At 34.8% G+C, this 21,745-nt stretch overlaps 1 protein-coding gene across 4 annotated transcripts in view; it reads left to right on the top strand.

The window, feature by feature from the left end:
* Window positions 1-21,745, top strand: part of LOC138694826 (cytochrome P450 6k1-like) — a 51,624-nt gene that overhangs the window by 6,525 nt on the left and 23,354 nt on the right. Inside the window, exons 1-2 of one of the 4 annotated variants that reach the window (XM_069818933.1) lie at window positions 8,109-8,202; window positions 19,572-19,856. In XM_069818933.1, coding sequence (XP_069675034.1) covers window positions 19,603-19,856 — 254 coding nt within the window. In that variant the 5' untranslated portion in view covers window positions 8,109-8,202; window positions 19,572-19,602. Of the gene's footprint in view, window positions 1-8,108; window positions 8,203-11,779; window positions 11,846-19,571; window positions 19,857-21,745 lie in introns of those variants that run through there. The other 3 variants (XM_069818935.1, XM_069818934.1, XM_069818932.1) reach the window with 3 other exon arrangements.

Genomic DNA, 21,745 nt, shown 5'->3' with positions numbered 1-21,745 from the left:
TGTATAAAGTAACAGTAACTAAGATGCTGAAGAACACTCTTGTTATCTAAATGAGAAAGCCATGGAGCTATAAATTAAGACTTGAATCAATACAGAACTTTAAGACACATAAAAAATTTATGAACTTGATTTTAGTTATTTTGATGAGTTGCATAATGTACCAAGTCCTAAATACTGTAAACAGGGTACGATTCTCAAACATACTACAGGATTGCACGAGCAGAACAAGGGTTACATTGAAGCATACTTCAGTGTTGCTAACTTGAGGGTTCCCCCCCCCCCCAAATATGGGGGAAAATACTTTTCCAGGAAATAAAAATGTTAGGGGGATTTTCAGCGAAAGATAAATTTTAGAGTGGTTTTTTGGGATTTTTTTATACAACTGATTTTTATTTTTTTATAGTCTATTCCACATCTATGTTTTCTTAATTGGATATAATTTGATATTAAATACTATACGCAACAATTGCTAGTCACGTGAGCCATGAATAAAAATTTTAGTTTGAAACTAATTGCCTGCTTCGGCACTCAGCCAGGTGCAAGTGTTATGGACTTTCAGTTTACTGTAGCAATCACAGATACTCGTATATTGTATATATATATCTGTGGTGCAGTGCTGTACTTGGAAGCAAATTTTATAGGGTACTGTTGAAAACTCCTTGATCAGACTAGACTCTGTATGGGCTATTCCATCTCAAATCGACCGAAATATAGAGAAAATTGACCTCGCAATTTTTAAATACAATGAAACTTTTTCTGTCCGTTGACAACTGTGATACAATGCTTTGTGCAAAGTTTGAGGCATCAGAACTTCATAGTGTTTAAATTAAAAATATTTAAATTTATCGTATTTTCATAAAATTAGCAACTTTGAACTGTTGTGGCTCCTTTCATCCAGTGATCAAAATCATGGTTTATTTTGATACTGAGAAGTTAAAGTTGATATTGACATGTAAACAGTTTTTCTTACTTTTTATGGAAATGGAGAAATTTAGATTTTTCTTCATTAAGACGCCTTTGCCCATGAAAAAAATATTTTTAAAATATGTGGTTAGATTCCGCATTGAAAATACAAATAAACACATATTTTTTACTGGCGCACCGTTGATAAGAAGAACATATTGAACATATCAAATAAAGAAAATAAATAGTACGCGCGTGAACTAACCAGCTGACTGTGAGGCGGGAGTTAGCCTAGGCAAGCAAGGCCAGGAGACATAAACACGTTGTGTTTCGTCTAGTAGCGCATAGCTGGGCTAGTTTTATCACAAGTTTTCATAAACACAGGAGTAAAATGACGCCCAACAATCCCTTATCTTCATTTCTCGGCCAGTTCGTGCGGTACTGCGCCGTTCAAGTCTAGGCGTGTGAATATAATTTATTTAATACCCTCGAAACTTATTGCCGAGCCACTAAGCAAACAATGCCGAATCCCTATTAATAATGCAAGGTTTTTTCTCAATATTTTTTTACATTTTTACAAATGGGCAAAAAGCCTAAAAGTAAGTAAAATCAGATTATCTGTCTCTGTATACAATAAAAATAAGGATTACTTCTTAACATAACCTATCAAATGTCAGCTTCAAAATGAGCTCCCGTTCAATGTTCTGCAGTAAACGGTTCCAGAGTTCTGAGCGCTGAAAGAGGCTTGTTTTTATAAAATACGCTAAATTTGTCGCTCAATAGTACGAAAACCGTTTGACTTTCGATAGTATATTTTTTGAAAATGCACTCTCCTCAGCACCTTGTATAAATACGGAAAAAATTAGAGTATTAAAAAATGCGAGGTTTTTTACTGATCGATTTCATATGGAATAGCCCGTATGGACTCTTACTGCACTTCTTTTCTAGAGTTACTTCTTCGTCATGCATCCGCCTCTTCAGACCTCCTTCCAGATCGCAGCCACAATTGCATATAAGGCAAGAAATTATACGCTGACACTGGTGGCCCAACCACTGTATAAAGAAGATAACTGTGGCCCAACACTTTTTAGGAACAAAAGCCTGGAAACTCTTTTACTAGATATCGTTAATTACAGTAAGGCCTAATGCTCATTCACATTCTTTAGTTGAAATTGAAATAGAGTCTATAATATGTAACTGGACTCAAGATTCATGAACGCACAAAAGTAACAATATTTCCCTCCTGCTAACATTACGCCTGAGCGAGTTTTAAAAATAGAGAATCAGTGCAGCAGAATTCTTGAGACGCCATATCATAAGATTAGTGTAATGCGAAGGTATCTACGCAAGTTTTCAAATCAGCGAATCAGTGTAGCAGATTTTTTGAGGCGCCATGCCATAAAGTTAGTTCTAATAAATTTATAGAAATACCACGGCGGTATGCAAGCTTGAAATTAACAAATCACAACTACTCCTGAAGTGTCAGACCATGGTTTTCGATAAAACAACAAATGGACAAGCGTTTAAGCAAAGGATGTAAAATGCTAGCCGCTACTTTTGTGCCAGATATCAAAATCAAAATGTTTTTCAAATAGCTAATATCCTCCATATGAAAGAATGTTAAGGACTATTTAAAAATAACTGATATATTTTCGAGTCTCTATTTTTTCCGGTACGTTAACAGGAGTTTTTATTTTACACGGTACGGCGTACCGGCTCGTACCGGTCCAACTACGTACAGCACTGCTGTGGTGCAATACTTGCAAAATGCAATACATTGTTGTCCCGATGGATAAGGAGCCAACTATAGTCCCGTCGCTCTTATTTCCGGCAGCCAATCGCGTTGCAGGTCGGCTACATTTAAACGTGTGCGTCTTGTGATTCGCTGAGGAAGACGTTATTCATTTCTTAAGGCTCGATAAATACTTGATATAATCGCACGCCATTTTGGCTCTTTCGCTGGCGTTCGCAGAAAGCACACGAAGACGTTATTTGCCGCTCGATTATTTGCTGAATTACATTTGCGTTTGATTTATTATCATAGGAGCTACGACATGATAATGTTTAACGGTGTGGCAAATAGATCCCTCATCTGGTAGCTCGGCAACGAAAGAACAAAAATGGCGAACGATACTACCTACCTAGACTTCATGGAGCCTTCACTTCCTAAGACGTAAGCAAAGAGGAGGAGTCACGTCGGAAATAACAGCGTCGGGACTATAGTTCGTAATGCGAGGACGAATTATGAGAAATCCAAAAAATAAAATCATTAATTTAAAATAATGTACCGTCAAGTGGGGCAACATTAGCACACTTTTACCGTGCAGTGTAGTTTAAAGTGATTTATTTTTTATGTAGCAGTTACTGTAATTTGAAATTGTTTATTTTCATCACTGGGGTTCCTAAGATGTCAGTCAGTATTACACTGCAATGACAGACATGTTACTGGATTTTTAAATGTTGTCATTGTTTTTTTTTAATATCTGGGCTAATGTTGCCCTGAAATGGGGCAACTTTGACTCAGCCAACATATATCATAGTAATCAAGTCTTTAATACGTCTTGGACCAAATTAACCCCAATTTTGGATACCTGAATGTCACAGAAAGACTAAATAAAATACAAGAATATTACAATCACCTAGTTTCTTCTTCTTCTTCTTCTTCTTCTTCTTCTTCTTCTTCCTATCACGTATTAAGTCTAGTGGCCTGTTACGGTCTCACTCCATCATTTTTCTTATTTATATAATGAATAAATAATTATATTACAGAAATTGAGAACAATATTATGAAAAAAAAGTAGAGCTTTATATGTTATAAGTTATAACTTATAGCTGATATACCATCATTTCCCATAACTATGGTCCGGGAACACAACTATGGTCCACGATACACCATTCAAAGAACTTTGTAGGAGTAACATAGACTGTTCGTAGATAGCTGCAATGACTTGACTTCAAACTACAGTACAGCAAAAATATAGGTAAACGAGGTACTACGTTATGGAGTACAAAATTTGAATTGACCGTAGTTGTGTTTCAAGACCATAGTTATGGAAACTACGGTACCAATTTAAGAAAGAAACAGGTTACTGGATAAATCGAGGGACAAAAAATAAACCTCTTTTTCCAATCATTTTTGGTGCTTCAATTTGTTTGTTTATGTCACACCAATTTTATTGTAAGTTAAAATATCCTTTGTGCGAGATCGTGCGTATTTGCTTGTTTTGCGCACAGAACCAATACGCGGTAAGTGTGAAATACCACATTCAGTATTCCCAACGTAACACACATAACAATTTCCCTCTTCTTACCGCTTAAGCGCGACATTCATTTGACTGCTTTAGGCTTTTAACATATTATTTTTAGAGACGTTTAACATAGTAATAATTATAAATTGGAAACTTACCACTGCAATTTCACCTAAATTGCAATGTTAATTATTGTTTTTAAATATTTGCAAAAATTAAGTAAAGTCTACTACTCCACGAAACGTATTGCATTCCTGATACAAGTAACGTTAAGGAAGCCGTGAAAAAATCAACAAGATTCCAGATGCGGATGTTATTACTGCAATATGTTATATAAATAATATTGTTAAAATATTAAAATGAAAAATAAATCATTACATAACCTTACCGTTTGTTTTAAGTTCGCATTTATAGACTGGGGGAAAAAAAAGACAGACGTATGTCACGGCCTGCTGGAGTATAGTAAATACGGAAAACATTTTATAGCAACAATGTTGAAGAAAGATATTTTGGTGTTCCGAAGTTGCCGTCATTGAACAGAAATCAACATGGAGATTTCATTGCAACTAATTAGAAATTCGTCTTTCAGGTATGTAATAAACGATCTTCGCACAAAATAGTGTACGATACAGGAGCGGGATGTTTGTTTTCATGTTCGAGGAAAAGATTGAAAAAGCGAAACGTAGTTGAGCTTTTTCAATCTTTTCCTCGAACATGAAAACGTCAACATACCGCTCTTGTAACGTATATTACTATTTCGTTTGGCCACTTCCACGATTTTTTCGTCTTCGTCATGTAGTCCGCAGTTACGTCTGATTCTTCATTTGACGGCAGTTTTACCACGTGTCCAGGATACAATTCCATCTCATAATGTACGGTAACCGGTGAGAGAAATACTGATCTCTTACATCAGTCCCTGTCGATTCCTCTGAACTGATGTCAAGTTGAAAATCTTCAGTGTTGTCAACGTGTATACTGATCTCTGCCATTTTCAGCAAATGTGCGGGAATCACTTTTTCTCTTTCCGGAGTGAATGTTGGACGTCCAGGGCTCTTCCTTTCAATTTTAGCTTAATCTGTTTCTGAGAATTCCGTAATGTTGTGAAGCCGCCCTCTGTGTTCTTAGTCCTGTTCTGATGTCCTGTAGGTATTGTTCAAGATCCACCTCTGTGTAATTTGCTTATGTGCGCGCCCCCTAATGCCTTAATATGTGTTATTGGCATTCTTCTTGCATGGCAAGTCGCATAAAAAGAACGAAATAAATTACTTAGCGGATAAATATTTTGACTAATACAGACACGTATTAGTGCCCAGGCTAAAGATACCCCAGAAATCAACTGAAAAGACATCATTTTGTTTGGGAAGAAATTACACCAACAAGGGAAAACATAAAAGCCAAACATAGTTTTCTATCTATTTCGCACATATTAAAATATAAGTTAAGAAACGCAACTGATTTTTATCACTGGAAGTTTGCAGAGAGTAAATTGATATGTTCTAACTGATGTAGCCTACTAACAGTGGCGCAGCATGAAATTTTGAGCAGGGGAAGCTAACTCAAATTGTCTTCCATGTACAGTAGTGGCAAAAAACCGGAACGACCCTTGTAGCTGATTTCAGAGCCTTGTTCACCCAGAGCACGATAGACTGGTAACTAAGACTTTCGTGGTTCGAATCCTGCCTGGGAAGGAAACTTTTTTTTGTTCCTTATTCAAATTTATTCCCAATACTTTTCGATTGCAGCGATATTTTACTACTTAATTAACTTATTTTTCCCAGAACATGAATTTTACCAGCAATAGAAAAGTATTGGGAATAAATTTGAATAAGGAAAAAAAAAGTTTCCTTCCCAGGCAGGATTTGAACCACGAAAGTCTTAGTTACCAGTCTATCGTGCTCTGGAGTGAACAAGGCTCTGAAATCAGCTACAAGGGTCGGTCCATTTTTTTTTGCCACTACTGTACATATGAGAAAACGTATTGCAAAAATATAATCTTAAAATTAATAGTAGTCAATGTCAGCAGTCCGAAGACTGGTTGGAACCTCGTAAGTAACACCGATAAGACATGACATCAAATAGTACGTAGTAAATTATGATTTCATGGTTTACATATATCTCTAACAAATAGACACGTATACGTATAATTCAACATTAGCTTACTCCCTGTCATATATTTTAGAGAAAACACAATATTAACGGTCAATAAATACAGTATTAGTAATTAATTACGTAAGTATGCGCCTGTCTTGGTCGTGTCCTTCACTGATAGCAAGGGAGTCGGTCGTTTTTTAAATCACACTTTTGTTCGTAAGTCAGTCTTGCAAAATAATGTAATTGTCTTAAACATTCAAGTAAATTGGTGTCAGAAACTGTTATTTCACTCATTATTTATTATATCAGCCACAATGCACATTAACACTTCAACTAAACACAACTCACGAAAGGGATAACTCGGAAACTAAATTCTTTTCAATGGTAAAGCTAGCTTCTTGCGGGCCTTGCGACCAGGGTAGTTTTGTTAGAAAGAGATGGAAAATCTGCGGGGTGGGTTACACAGAAGAATGAGGGGATTGGAAGCTGGTGTGTTTACTGCTGCATCACAAATCATCCTGAGCTGCCGCATCACAATATTTAACGCGTAAATAAAAATTGTATTAAAATTAATAAATAATTTTGTTCATAAACTGCAGGTTTGTTATGAAATTATTATTAACTGGGGAAGCTGAGCTTTTCAGCTTACATTGACGCTACGCCACTGCCTACTAATGAGTGTGCTGCGCTCTTGCGGTAAATCTGACAAACTTAAAATGCAATATGTGCGTAATAGTATCATCTATAGGGCAATTAAACAAATATTTTAGTATCTGAAGTCGGGTGGCAGATATAAAAATTCAAAACTTATATTTTGTTTGGGCCAAAGTTATACTGTAAGGTCTGAAGTTGCCCATGTGACGTAATGTTTTTATATTATAATTTTTAGGTCTATCAATTTATTTATAAAGCAATTTCAAGAATATTCTATCTTTGCAATAAATATATTATTTTAATAATTTAAAATCGTTGTGCATAAGAAATTAAATAATTCTTTTTTGTACGACCACGTATAAATATGACACAAAATATTAACTTACCTTTCAACACTGGATTTGTCTCTCAGAGTTTTGAATATTTTTGAACATGTCTTCCTTTTTTCCTTGAATGTCATATTTGAACACAGAGTGCAACTAATACAAACGTAAACACTTAAAAATTAAATTCTCAAGAAATCGTCTTCCAGTGCAAGGACAAACAGGATTGTACTGTGAGTATTATATTCTATTGCATGAATGTCAATGTGCATGATGTGTGAATATTTTTTTCTATTCAATTGTGTATGTATAATCACATTTGATAATTTTTGTTGCGTTTTTCCAAGTACAAATAAAAAAAAAAATTAAAGGATTTTTTAATATGATAGGCCTATAAGGGAATTTCCTGTTCCTTGGTTGGCAACACTTGCATACTTAACTACAAGCGGTTCAGTTGTCAGTCTAATGTATCTTCATAGAGAAACAAATAAAAAATATTCATATCTATTCCAGAAGTTGGAAGGTTATTGTGAAATCCTGGCGAGGTTAAATGCAGATAAGAGTACATTTTTATCAGAAAGAATTTGTTGTAAATAATGTAACTAACATAAGATGAGGTAGCTGGTTGCGGGTTCAAGAACTTCTGCACATAGGCCTACGTCAATTCAAAGAATTTTTTTTGTCGAGAACTTCTTACAAGCAACTAATTGTATTAGATAACAGTCTTGAATTTGTTCAATACTTGTTTGTAACAAGTTAAAACACATTTAAAACTTCCGTATTGGCAAAAATACAATGTAATGTAAATATACTTTTAGTCTGAGAGTTCGAAACGTCAAAAATACAAACAATACACTTGCATAACATTTGCAGACAAGTCTCGGTATACTTAGTGTAACAGCTCTAATGAGAGCAGATTTTTGTGTTGTGTGTTCGCTGCTTTAGATCTTGCTACGGCACATACGTTCTCTTCTGCGGTGTGTGTAAGGATCAAACATCGATTTATACTGGGTGGTGAACTAGAAGACGCATTATAGGGATTTCAGTGTTAAATTAATACAGGGACATCATTTTATTTTTACTAACATTTTTAATATTAAACTGGCTATACCTTTAGAGAACCGAAAACACAGATTGCTACCCCCTTCCACAACTGTAATTCGATTATACTGGCGTAAAACACAAACAAATCACTCTACTAGATATAGAAGGGAAGAAAAATAGTGCATCCATTTACGTAAACTAGGAAATATAGCGATTTTGAGTTCGATAATTTTCATTAGGCTTTCGTTTAATCTTAATATAGTACTGTATTAAGAATAAGTGTTTTTACTCACGAACTGAGTTAGCCATGCGTACGTATTCATTATGCAGTGTATATTATACTGTCTACAGCACATTAGCGTACAATATAGAGAATGAAGTGAAATTAAAAAATAATCATAATATGGATATTAAAAACATTTTTGAAAATGGTGGCCATTCATTTCGATACAGGCTTCAGTTCTTTTGTGCATATTATCGCACTATAGACTATTGCATCTAATTCCAATTACCAGTTTCGTCCTTCGTACTAGTAACTCATGTTGAAATAATTCTGTACCTACTCTATAAAAGAGTATCTTATGTACTGTAAATTCAATCTTCACTTCTGCCCGACTGCACAGATAAAATTACTCAGACATGCTATCTACTGTCCAAGTGGTTATGTCGCAGGATCGTAGAAAGAGGGAAAATTACGTGACAGTGAATTACTTAACGAGGCCCTTTTATTTAAGTTATTTTAAACAGTTGTATAATATTACGTAAACGTCCAATTCCTAACAGAAATTAATGTTTTCAGAAAAGAGCTAAGACAGCCCTGCTTTTGCAGAGAGGCGAAGAGAAGCAGGTGGGGGAAATAGGGATGCGACGTAGGCAAACGGACGACAGTACCTGTGTGAAAATATGATTCAATATTGAAAGTTCTTTCGTCACTGGAAAACGCGAACATATTTCTGGAACGTACTATACTCACTCAGTGCTGTTTACTATATGCGGTCTTGGATCTGTGTGTAGAGGGGAACTTCATTAATAGAAGGGGTGGGAGTGAAGTACATTCAAAAACTCAGGTACAATAAAAATTGAAGTAAAAATAAAATGATGTCCCTGTATAATCAACAACCATCAATTGAGCCGTTCAGAGCTAAAAGTGGTGTAAGTCAGAAATGGGTAATGAGGGTTAAAGTAAACATTCTGTAAAATACAGCGCAAAGTAGTAATTAATATTCAATTTATTTAAACTATTAGTAGTCTGTGGATACCACGAAGGACATATTAACTGCTACTTTGCGCTCTATTTTACACATTTTTTACTTTAAACCTCATTACCAGGCTTCGAGACTTCGGACCCAATAGAACAGTTCAGTGGGAAATCCGCATAACGGCGTATTGAGTATAGTGGTAAAGCGTACAGTGGGTGGGGGTACTGTAGAATGAATGCCAACAAATATATGCAAAGGAAAACGCTCTGGATTTGAAGGTTCTGACGAATAATTTGGTTTTCATACAAACTGTGTCTGAAACTATTACACGGTTAGAAAAGTCAGAGCAAGAGACACTGGAAGCCCTCAAATTAGTTGAGGAAATGATATAGAGAATTAGACACCAAGTACACCGGTTACTGAAAGTGTAAAACAGAAGTGGAAATCAATTTTATGTAAAAATAACGGATATGGAACATTGTGTAATATAAACAGAAAATTAGTGGACATAGAGTCACCCGAGAATAAAGGACTGTCGCTTAGAGACTGCAATGATGTTAGGTTTTTTCGTTTTGATCCTATCACGACATGCGATGTAGAGCGTAGCTTTTCACAGTACAAATTGTGTTTGGCGGATAACCGAAAAAGATTTACGTTTGAGACACCGAAAATGTATCTTGTAGTACATTGCAATTCGGTACTGTAGCTACAATTTCTAATTACGACCAATAGGATAAATGAAGAAATTAAAATTGCTACATGTTTATTTCCACCATTAACACTGTGTATAATTAAACACAACTGCTTATAAAAGACAGGAGAATAAATGCTTTTCACATTCTTTTGACATTATCACTGTGTAATGTATATTTACTTTCAGAATGTACATATGTATAAATAACAACGTTGTTACCTCAACACATCTCTATCTACCTGCAGCGAGTCAACAACCTATAGTACATGCACAGTAAACTTTTTGTATCGGGTCCCAAGTCTCGAAGCCTGCTCATTACGCAGTATTGACTTACACCACTTTTGCTCTGAACGGCTCAATTAATAGATTCTTTAAAAAATACAGAGTTAGATGATATTAATAAAATGACGTCTTTTGATGTAACTAATATGTACACGAATATTCCAGAACAAGAGACAATAGAAATAATAAAGCAAAATTTAACAAGTCAAAATACAAGTAAAGCTGAAATACATGAAATTACTAGATTACTACGTATTTGTAACAATCAAAATTATTTTACATTCAATAGTAAGTTTTACAAACAAAATGATGGTTTACCTATGGGTTCCTCTCTTTCGGGGATTATTGCAGATATTTTCCTAAACAACTTAGAAAATTATTTTGTTGAACGAAACAAAAATCATGTCAGTAAATGGATAAGATATGTAGATGACACTTTGATCATATACCATAATACTACTTCAGATAATCTTTTAAAGAATATCAACAATACGAATTCCAAAATCTCTTTCACGAAAGAAGATGAAAATGATAACAAATTAAATTTCGTAGACATCACAGTGGAAAAATTTAGTAAGTCTTTTCATTTCAAAACTTTTAGAAAACCAACAGAAATAACACATTTAATTCCTTCGCGTTCGAACCATCCATTTCAACATAAAACAGCTGACCTTAATAGCCTAGTAAAGAGACTTGTAAACATTCCCATGAAAAACAGGACTACAATAATGAATTAGGAATTATTTACACAATTGATTCCGAAAATAGATACAAAAAAACAACAATAGATCATTTAATAAAACGTACAAAACAAAAGAAATTCATTAAAGACAATAGCACACTACCTCAAACAAAAGAAAGAAAAACATTTTTACATACACTTATTGCAACAGCTTCACTTATATAATTACAAATACGTTTAAGAAATTTAAATATAATATAGCGTACAGAACAGATAATACATTGCAAAAAAGAGTATTTTGGACCAGAACTTAATAAATTCAATACTTTCGGCGTTTATAAATTAAAATGTCAATTTCCTGATTGCGAAGCCTCATATATAGGTCAAGATATAAAGAACATAGACAAATTAAGTAATAGGATTCAATCAGCGTTCAACGAACACATTTATAACAACCAACATTTCTTTACGAATATAGAATCAGATATGACTATCCTGCATGTAAAAAGTAGAGGTCAAACTTTAAACATTCTAGAATCCATAGAGATTTATAAAGACAAAATTACAAATAAAAATAATTTAAAAGATAAAGCTCCAATTGACAATAACATTCTCTTTGATCTGTGTATTGCTTTTCAATTTGACCAGCGTAGTCATAACACACGCCGCATTCAGTCCCCTACCCACACCGGCGTCGCATCTCAGCGAACACCTGCTGATCAGTAGTAAGTATTCATTCTGTATTATGGCCGATTTCAATTTTAAATATTATTAAACTTCAATTTCAACATTGTAATTTTTGAGTAACATTATATCGAGAGATTATTCTCCTTACAAATGACCACCAAAGATAGGACCGCACGTCTTGAAACATGTATGGTTCAAACATGATTTTCAATATGTGTTTTAATACTATAATAAATTATATTGTCTTTGTATGTAAAATTTTTTAATCAATTGAATGAAAACACTGTCGAATTAAGAGTAGGTTTTAACATGTCTGTTACAAGCATGTCCAACGTTAAATATTTTCAATCACATTTTCTCAAAAGTACCTCTTTGCCTCTGACCCCTCATAAGATATATATAATACCGATATATTTCCTTCCTATACAGATCTGCAACACACATTTTTCTTCTACATAACAGCGCGAAATATGAAGTGAATGTAAAGTAAAATTAGTTAGAATGAAGAACAAAGCCCGTCAGAATGACAGCTGAGTGTCAGTTTAAAGGGCTGCAGCTTCAAGCACACGCTGGTTCCTTTAAATTCGTCCTGAGGGACTGTAAATTGTCAAAGGGCCAAAATAGGCAAAGATTTAGAAGACTGAAATATTATTTTACTCTTTAGAGTTAAAAACAAAATTTCGTTTTTTAATGTTTTTTTTTTCTTCTTCGTTATTTTCACCGATCCATAGCCTTAACCTCCTGAAAAATTGTATATGCCCTCAGCCTTCCTTTCGGTCTTCCAGATACTTATTACTTACTGGCTTTTAAGGAACACGGAGGTTCATTGCCGCCCTCACATAAGCCCGCCATTGGTCCCAATCCTGAGCAAGATTAATCCATTCTCTATCATCATATCCCACCTCCCTCAAATCCATTTTTTAAATATTATCTTCCCATCTACGTCTCGGCCTCCCCAAAGGTCTTTTTCCCTCCGGCCTCCCAACTAACACTCTATATGCATTTCTGGATTCGCCCATACGTGCTACATGCCCTGCCTATCTCAAACGTCTGGATTTAATGTTCCTAATTATGTCAGGTGAAGAATACAATGCGTGCAGCTCTGTGTTGCGTAACTTTCTCCATTCTCCTGTAACTTCATCCCTTTTACCCCAAATATTTTCCTAAGCACCTTATTCTCAAACACCCTTAACCTATGTTCCTCTCTCAAAGTGAGAGTCCAAGTTTCACAACCATAAAGAACAACCGGTAATATAACTGTTTTATAAACTCTAACTTTCAGATTTTTTGACAGCAGACTGGATAATAAAAGCTTCTCAACCGAATAATAACACGCATTTCCCATATTTATTCTGAGTTTAATTTCCTCCCGAGTATCATTTATATTTGTTACTGTTGCTCCAAGATATTTGAACGATCTTTCAGATACAGGCTCTATTTCTAGAATGAATGTAATTGTAATATTCTTCCACGAAATGTGTCGCAGTAAGTCTTACATGATTGAAATTACAATACGTGCAAAAGGAAGGAAACAGTCAACATGACATCAACATGAACTTTATTTCTGAAAATATTTCTGATATTATTCACGTATTTCTGATATACCACAATTCATTCTCAGACAGATCTACTTCAAATGTTAAACAATAACACAGTCCATTATACTAACTAGAGTTCTGCGGTTGGTTACTTTGAGTACAAGTTAGATGCACATGGATCATACTAGCTTCGCTTGCAAAGAAGGGCGCTGATTGACTTCCCGCTCCATTTCGTGTGTTTACTTCTGCTTATTCGCATATGACAGTATAGGCATTGAACAATGAGAATACTACTCACATACAAAATATACTGTCATGTGTATTTAATAACAAACAAAATATTTATTTAACGCCATCTTATGGACAATAGAATATTATTCTCACAATAAGTAAAACGAATCTAGATAGGCCTACTTTTTTGTTTCACAATATAGGTATTATTCACCCAAAAAGTAAAAGCCAGTGCTCATTATTTACAGTTTTGAATATTTAAATTGCACTTTATAAAATAAATAGATATATTTTACTTACTTACTTAATTATAGCTTTTAATGAACCCGCAGGTTCATTGCCGCCCTCACATAAGCCCGCCATCGGTCCCTATCCTGTGCAAGATTAATCCAATCTCTATCATCATATCCCACCTCCCTCAAATTAATTTTAATATTATCCTCCCATCTACGTCTCGGTCTCCCCAAAGGTCTTTTTCCCTCCGGTCTCCCAACTAATACTCTAAGTATATGCATTTCTGGATTCGAACATACGTGCTACATGCCCTGTCCATCTCAAACGTCTGGATTTAATGTTCCTAATTATGTCAGGTGAAGAATACAATGCGTGTAGTTCTGCGTTGTGTAACTTTCTCCATTCTCCTGTAACTTCATCCCTCTTAGCCCCAAATATTTTCCTAAGAACCTTATTCTCAAACATCCTTAATCTCTGTTTCTCTCTCAAAGTGAGAGTCCAAGTCTCACAACCATACAGAACAACCGGTAATATAACTGTTTTATAAATTCTAACTTTCAGATTTTTTGACAGCAGAGTAGATGGCAAAAGGTTCTCAACCGAATAATAACAGGCATTTCCCATATTTATTCTACGTTTAATTTTTTTCCTAGTGTAATTTATATTTGTTGCTGTTGCTCCAAGGTATTTGCATTTTTCCACCTTTTCGAAGAATAAATATCCAATTTTTAATGTTAATCTCCTTCTCTAATCCTATATAGGCCTACTATACTGTTTAAACTGCACTGTTAACACTACAATTCGGTAATATATTTATATTACTCGTAGATCTGTATATACTATATACACTATTTACACATATACGCAATACACGCACTAAACTATATACCGGTATTCAATTTATTATTATATAATTTACGCAAACAGTTGGAACAAATTACTTCGGGAACACATTGGACTTCAGAAACACAATGTTTTCTTCAAGGATAGTTACCACAACTCTAGGGGAGCTACCGCATTCCTAAGTTTTCTCACATCCCCCAAAGTTTAAATAAAGAAAACATCATTAATTAAAATTAAGGTTATTATGTATTTATTTCACTTACGTGATTGGAAAATGGACATCTAAACACTTTTATCTATATTATCTATATCAGGCCTGCACAAACAGCGCTCAACGAGCGCGCGCGCTACTTCGGAGCGGGAGAGCCGTGTTTACCGCTCGCCGAAACGTAGAGGAAGATACGTCAGAATGACATAGACTTGCTATAGGCAGAGGAGAGGGAAACGACCACTCAGCTATCTAGTGGAGTGCAGTGTGTAGGCCTATTCTCAGTAACTGTTTCACGTTGCTTACCTAGTGCTACAGTACAGTATGGAGGAATCTAAAAGACGGAACATAACATTTAACATTTAACGATTTACAGCTCGAACTTATTGATCTTCAATGTGACCTAAGGGCTAAAGATCGTTTGAATAATACTACTAGCCTGGTTGAGTTTTACAAGACTAAACATTAGCAATAATATCCACGACTACACAGGCTGGCTGTGAAAATGATTGCTATGCTTGGCTCAACATTTATATTTGTGAGCAACTGTTTTCTATAATTAATCAACTGTAATAAAGAAAGACATCGAACATCTGTAACTGATGTTTCATTACGATCAGTAGGCTACTGTTCCTTTCAGCTACCAACAGCATAAAACCTCATTTTGATGTACTGATAAATAAAAAATATAACAAAATGTTATTGTACATTTAAGTAGCTATAGAATTTCTATTATTTCTGTAAAATAAATATTTCTTTATTAATTAATAATAGTGCAAGATAGTTTTGTAAACACTGAACGGGAATTCATTTCATGAACACCTTGTGTACATTTTGTACGAGATCACCCCTTCTTCCAGTCCACCTTTATATAGAGCGCAGCTAATACCTGCATTCCTCTGTGAGCTGTGAGCCGGCTCGGAGAGCGCAAACCTTGTGCAGGCCTGATCTATATTCATATTATGATTGCAGTTCAAAATCTGTACTTTTTAAAAGTAAGTGAATTATGGCGAAGCAAGGGGGGTAGAACGCGGTAAAAGGTACAGCAATGCTCACGCTGGAGACACGAAGAGGCTGCAAGGAGGGGGTGGAAGTTGTTTTGTTTCCGTATCAGGTTAACCGAGATGGATTTTAGAATGCATCACAAATGAAAGTCTCCACCAGTGGTCTCGCGGTTAACACGCTGGCCGTAATGCTGGTTCGATCCCGGTCGAGAGCGTTGACCGTTGCGACGAACGGATCTGTTTTTACTTAGCTCTGCAACGACTAGGTTACCTAATCGAGTAAGTGTGAAATAAGTGTGTCAATGTGTGGTTCGCATGTAATTGGTAAGGAGCGGACTCCTATGTAATTAAATATTCTTTTTGCGTATGATAAAACACAATTAACAAAGTTACAAATTCCGAACATGAAGTTTCAAGTTTAAAACCCGAATTTTATTTCACATAAAAACACATATTTTCACAAAAAATTATGTAGATACATATTTTCAGGAAATCTATTATAAACACATAAATCTTGGAGTTTTTTTACTTAAATATGTTTTACAAGAACTTTTAAATATTTTAAAACTAAATCAATTATATCACTCAGAAGTACGTTATCTTTTTTAAGAATTCTTGGTCGCTTCGTGTTTCTACGAGCTGTGTGGTGTATTCGTGATCCATTTTCGTAATAGTATCACCTCAAGTTCTGAGAACTGCTAGGCAGCATATCAATGTTATTATTAGAGAATAAATTAACATGGACAAGACGGAGAGATCTTGCAACACATAATTAGGAATGTTTATTGTTGCTGATGATGATTTCATTCTATGCTTTGTTTGTGAAACACAACAGATAAGAGCTCGGGTATGAACATTATTTAATTTAAACAAATCCCTCGCCTCTCGCTCATGTCTATCAAGTAAGGCAATATATCTTGTTGTTTCCCCTGTTATCGGGCTTCGTCAATCGTTATCCATCAAGATATACTGAAGGATGGTTATTTAAAAAACGATTTGTCAAGTGTTCATTGAGGTATTCTCTTACAATTAAGGCAAAATGGGATGGTGCGCCATTTTGCTGGAAAACAACGGTGTCTGTTATTCCATCCAGTTCCAGCTGGGGTACCAAGAAGTGTTGTAGCATGTCAAGGTAGGTATTCCCTGTAATTGTTCGCTCTGCGAACATAAACGGCCCTTCATCACTGAACAGCACATTGTTCATCAGGTTTTCATTCTCGACTACATCTAACAAGTCAAAACACATTGCTTGTCGAGCTGAAAAATCCTCAGGTCAAGCTTGTGTATTATCTGGATGTGATATGGCGTATAGCGTAAGGTACGCCATACAGTGCTTTGTGAAACATCAAGCTCCCTCCTCAGTCTCCTGGTAGAAGATGTGGGACTCCGTGTGATGGCATCCTATATGGCTTGCACTGTTTGTGGTGTTGTAGCCGGTCTCCCCGAACGCTCCTCATCTGCAAAATTGCCAGTTCGTTGGAATTTGTTTACCAGATCTCTGATAGCTTGCCTGCTAGGCCCCGGTTTCCTGAATCTTCTCTCGAAATCTTGCCGGACCTGTTCGTAGGTCATTCCACGTAGTCGAGCTGAAACGACTGCTATTCTTTCTTGTATGATGAGCATTCTTTCCAATTATATATCAAAGAAATGCATACATTGGCGATATCATTGTATATTCCTCTAACACGTATGGTCAATATTTGCCTACAACAAAGCATATTTCCCGATCAACTAAAAATTTCGGAAGTAATGTCAATATAATATAAAAAAGATAATAGAACAAGTCCAAGTAGTTACAGACCAATATCTATCATTCCTACGTTATCTAAGGTATTTGAATATGTAATTTTCAACCAAATTTATGATTATTTTGAAAACTGAAATCTTTTTAATACTGACCAATTTGGCTTTAGGAAAAGTAAATCAACAAATGATGCAATTAAGCTTTTAATAACGGAAATTTTAAGAAATTCTGAAAATAGGTCACTAGTTAATGCTACATTCTGTGATCTTAATAAAGCGTTCGATTGTGTTGATCATAATTTAATTTTATCAAAATTAGAATTTTATGGTATTCGAGGGACTACAATAAATATTTTTAGAACCTATCTTCATGGCAGAAGGCAATTAGTTGCTATAGGTGAAAATTGGTCAAGTCTCACCACTACGCATTATGGGATTGCACTAGGCTCAATAATTATCCTCTATTATTCTTAATAGGAATAAATGACCTTCCAGAATTAATTAAAGCAATAACAATTATGTATGCAGACGACACTACTTTCCTATGTTCTTGCTCTGCTCTAAATCAATTACATGCTCTCAACAGCGAGACACTATCACATATGGCTTTATGGTTTGAATCTAATGGTTTCTTGCTTAATTAAGAAAAAACTATCAACATAACTTTCAGCCTAAATTATCTAATAAATAAGGACAACAGACTCAACTATACAACATTTCTAGGACTTTTTATAGACTCCAGTTTAACATGGGATAACCATATTGAATACATATACACAAAGCTATCAAAAGTTTTATATTTGTTAAAGAAATTAACGATTTGCGTTTCTCAAGATTATTTAAGATGTGCCTACTTTTCTTTCTTTCAGTCGATAATCCAATATGCCCTAATTTTCTGGGAAAATGGAACCAAAATTGGAAGTGTCCTGATTTTGCAAAAAGAAAGCCATTAGAATTTTATGTAAATCAAACTATCTGAAACATTGTCGGCCACTTTTCAGACAATCACAGATTTTAACAATCATAAATTTGTATTATACGATCTAGTACTTTACACTCAACAAAATATAGATAATTACTCATTAGTAGCCAATATACATGATCATGAAATTAGAAATAGTGAACAAATTAATATTCCATATTGTAGATTATACAAGATCAACACAAACTTTTCAATTATGGGGATGAAATTATATAATAAGCTCCCCAGTCAATATTATAAATTACCAATCAATAGATTAAATAATCCTTTTTATTTTGTTGGTGAGTTTTTCAACACAAACTTGTATGCAATTGTTTTTTTAATAAATACACTTAATTGCAATTAGTTACAATTAATACATTAAGGGTGAGCTGTTTTTTTAATTTAAAAGTTTGAAATTATTTAATGTTTTCATTGTATTGTTTAAATTTTACTGTTTCTTTTATTAGTGTTTTCTCAAATGTATTATACCTATGTTTTTCAATGTATTCTGACGAAGCGTAAAACTGTATGTTTAATGGCCAAAATAAATTGTACTGAATTGAATGGATCTTAAAGATTGATAAAATCCTAATGACGTCTTCCGGGTTGTGGAGTCCACATCATAGATTTATTGCACATAAAAGAACCCTGTCCTTATTAGAGAGCTACAGATAGAATTTTTCGCCATTTTTCGCCCACGTTGAATTTCAACGTTAAATATCCTAGAGTCGAAAGCGTCATTAAATAAAATACAACAGCAACAAACAAGTGCAAATTTGGTAGTTATAATCATATATTTTCTAGGTTCTTTACATTATCTAGATACTTTTAATAGAATAGACGGATTGATATAGAATTATCCTACAAAATACTTCCCTACGGTTCGTATCTTGATTCACCACCCGGTATGTGTGTGCCCTGCTGAGTTACATGATAATTTCTAGGTGTACAACATTTCCACCATTCTACTAACCTAGACATTGTTTGATTCAATTTCAGATTCTGTGGAACTTCACGCCATTGTTTAAACATGACAATTGTCACTAATTCAATGTCAACGGATCTTTTGTTGGTGATATTTGGCCTTCTGCTGTTGATATATCTTTACTTTAAGTACAAGTTCAGTTACTGGAAGAAGAGAGGGTTTCCTTTCATACAGCCTACGAATATTTTCGGCAACTTCAAGGAGATAATTCTTCAACAGACTGCCGTCGGCCAGCATTTCCAACATATGTATAACCTCGGCAAAGGCAAGCCGTATATTGGATTTTATGCATTTGGCAGGTAATGTTTAATGACCTGTATTTTGTAAGTCTTACATTAATGTCAAACTTTAAATCATATAATCATAATTATCATCATTATGTTAAAACTTGAGCCGAACTGTTAGATATCCGTATGGTTACTTGATTTGTAGAATGTTTGTCAATAGTAATCTCACTAGAGGTTTTGATTTATCTAGAGAAAATCAAAACTCGAGTGGGATTTAATTGACTATTACACGATTAGAAGAAAGTATAGGGTAAACATTGGTAATTTCGTGGCAGTGGTTATTTCGTGATACTTTTTCTTTGCTCTTTCGTGAAATAACCAATGGTGTTACGAGATTAAAATTTCCACCAAGGGATTGCATATGCTGTCCGGTTTCCAGAAACATACAGCTATGCTTTGTGCGACTATTGTAGCTGCTTCAGTGAGCTTTTATGTTTGGATAGAGCAAGTTAGCGTCGACTTCTCAGGCGTACAAATTTTGTGGATGTTTGTAATTATATTAAAGGCTTATTACTAAAGGTAAGCGTATGATATTTGGTACAAAGATTTATTATATCTTAATGAAATTTTAGGAAATATTTTTGGAATTTTAGATACATATAGCCATATAGCCATATAGGCTTAGCTTTACTGATAGAAATCTTAGCTGTTTGTGGCGAAATTTTGTTGAGCATTAAGCGTTATATTTTATACTATTTTAAAAATTGTATTACAATACGAATTTTAGAAATCTGAAGATAAAATGTGATAACAAAAAAGAAAAGGGGGATGCAATGGGTTCAATGTACCTTCTATTTGATTTGTTATCATACTAAGTATCAATGATAAGTGCTAGATGACTTACTTGCAAGAAATGTGACAGAAGATGAAACATGGCTCCACTTTTGGACCGGAGACAATGGAGAGGCATCATATAAATTCACCAAAGAAATAGAAATTCAAAAGTGCACCTTCGGCAGGAAAAGATATGGCTGCTGTGTTTTTCGATTCAGAAGGACTCTTGCTTATGGACATCATGCCACACGGAACCACCGTTAATTCTGACGCGTATGTGGCAACTCTCAAGAAACTTCAAGCTCGACTGAGTTGTGTTCGACGACATCGGGAGAAGCAGGATGTTCTGCTATTGCACGACAACGCACAGCCATATGTCAGTCACAAGACTACAGACCAGATCAGAAAATTCGGTTAGACAACACTGAAACATCCGCCTTACAGTCCTGAACTGGCACCGTGCGATTATCATCTCTTTCGTAAACTGAAGGATCCCTTCGCGGAACGAGGTTAGAAGATAACTCCCTTGTGCACGCTGCTAAAGGGTGGCTCAGACGTGTTGGTCCAGATTTTTACCGTGCTGGTCTGCAGGCCCTCGTTCCTAGGTTACGTAAGGCAGTTGAAAGGGACGGGGATTATGTGGAAAAGTGGCATTTTGTTCCTAAAGGATGTATCTACATTTTGTGAAAATAGCAAAGTTGTAGGATAAAAATATAATTTTTAAACAAATGTTATGCATTACTTTTGGAGTTACCCTAGTAATATAGGCTATAGTATAGTCCGTAATAAAAGTGTTCACTCTTTCAGGGCAAAGAAGATGCCTTTTCAATTTCAATGTTTACTTTGATTTCATTCTTATTATGTGTTGATATGTATTTCTATGTTTTCTTACTATGAATATTAGACGGAATTACTATGTTTGAAGTCTTGTAACAATAAATGAGAATTTCATTTGACTTTAATGAATTTTTACAAAATTCTTCTACCTCTCACGAAATTATCAATGTAATATCACGAAATTACCAAGGTTGTCACGAAATAACCAACCGTTCAGCTTAAGTTGTAAAAGTGGTTTTTGGCACTTGTTCAAGAACGTGTCCAATCTTTTATGTGTCCAGGTTTGTACA

Source organism: Periplaneta americana, chromosome 2 (assembly GCF_040183065.1).
Source record: "Periplaneta americana isolate PAMFEO1 chromosome 2, P.americana_PAMFEO1_priV1, whole genome shotgun sequence".
Lineage (NCBI taxonomy): Eukaryota > Metazoa > Arthropoda > Insecta > Blattodea > Blattidae > Periplaneta > Periplaneta americana.
Note: the sequence above shows the minus strand (reverse complement) of the source record. Positions and strands in the feature narration are given on the sequence as shown.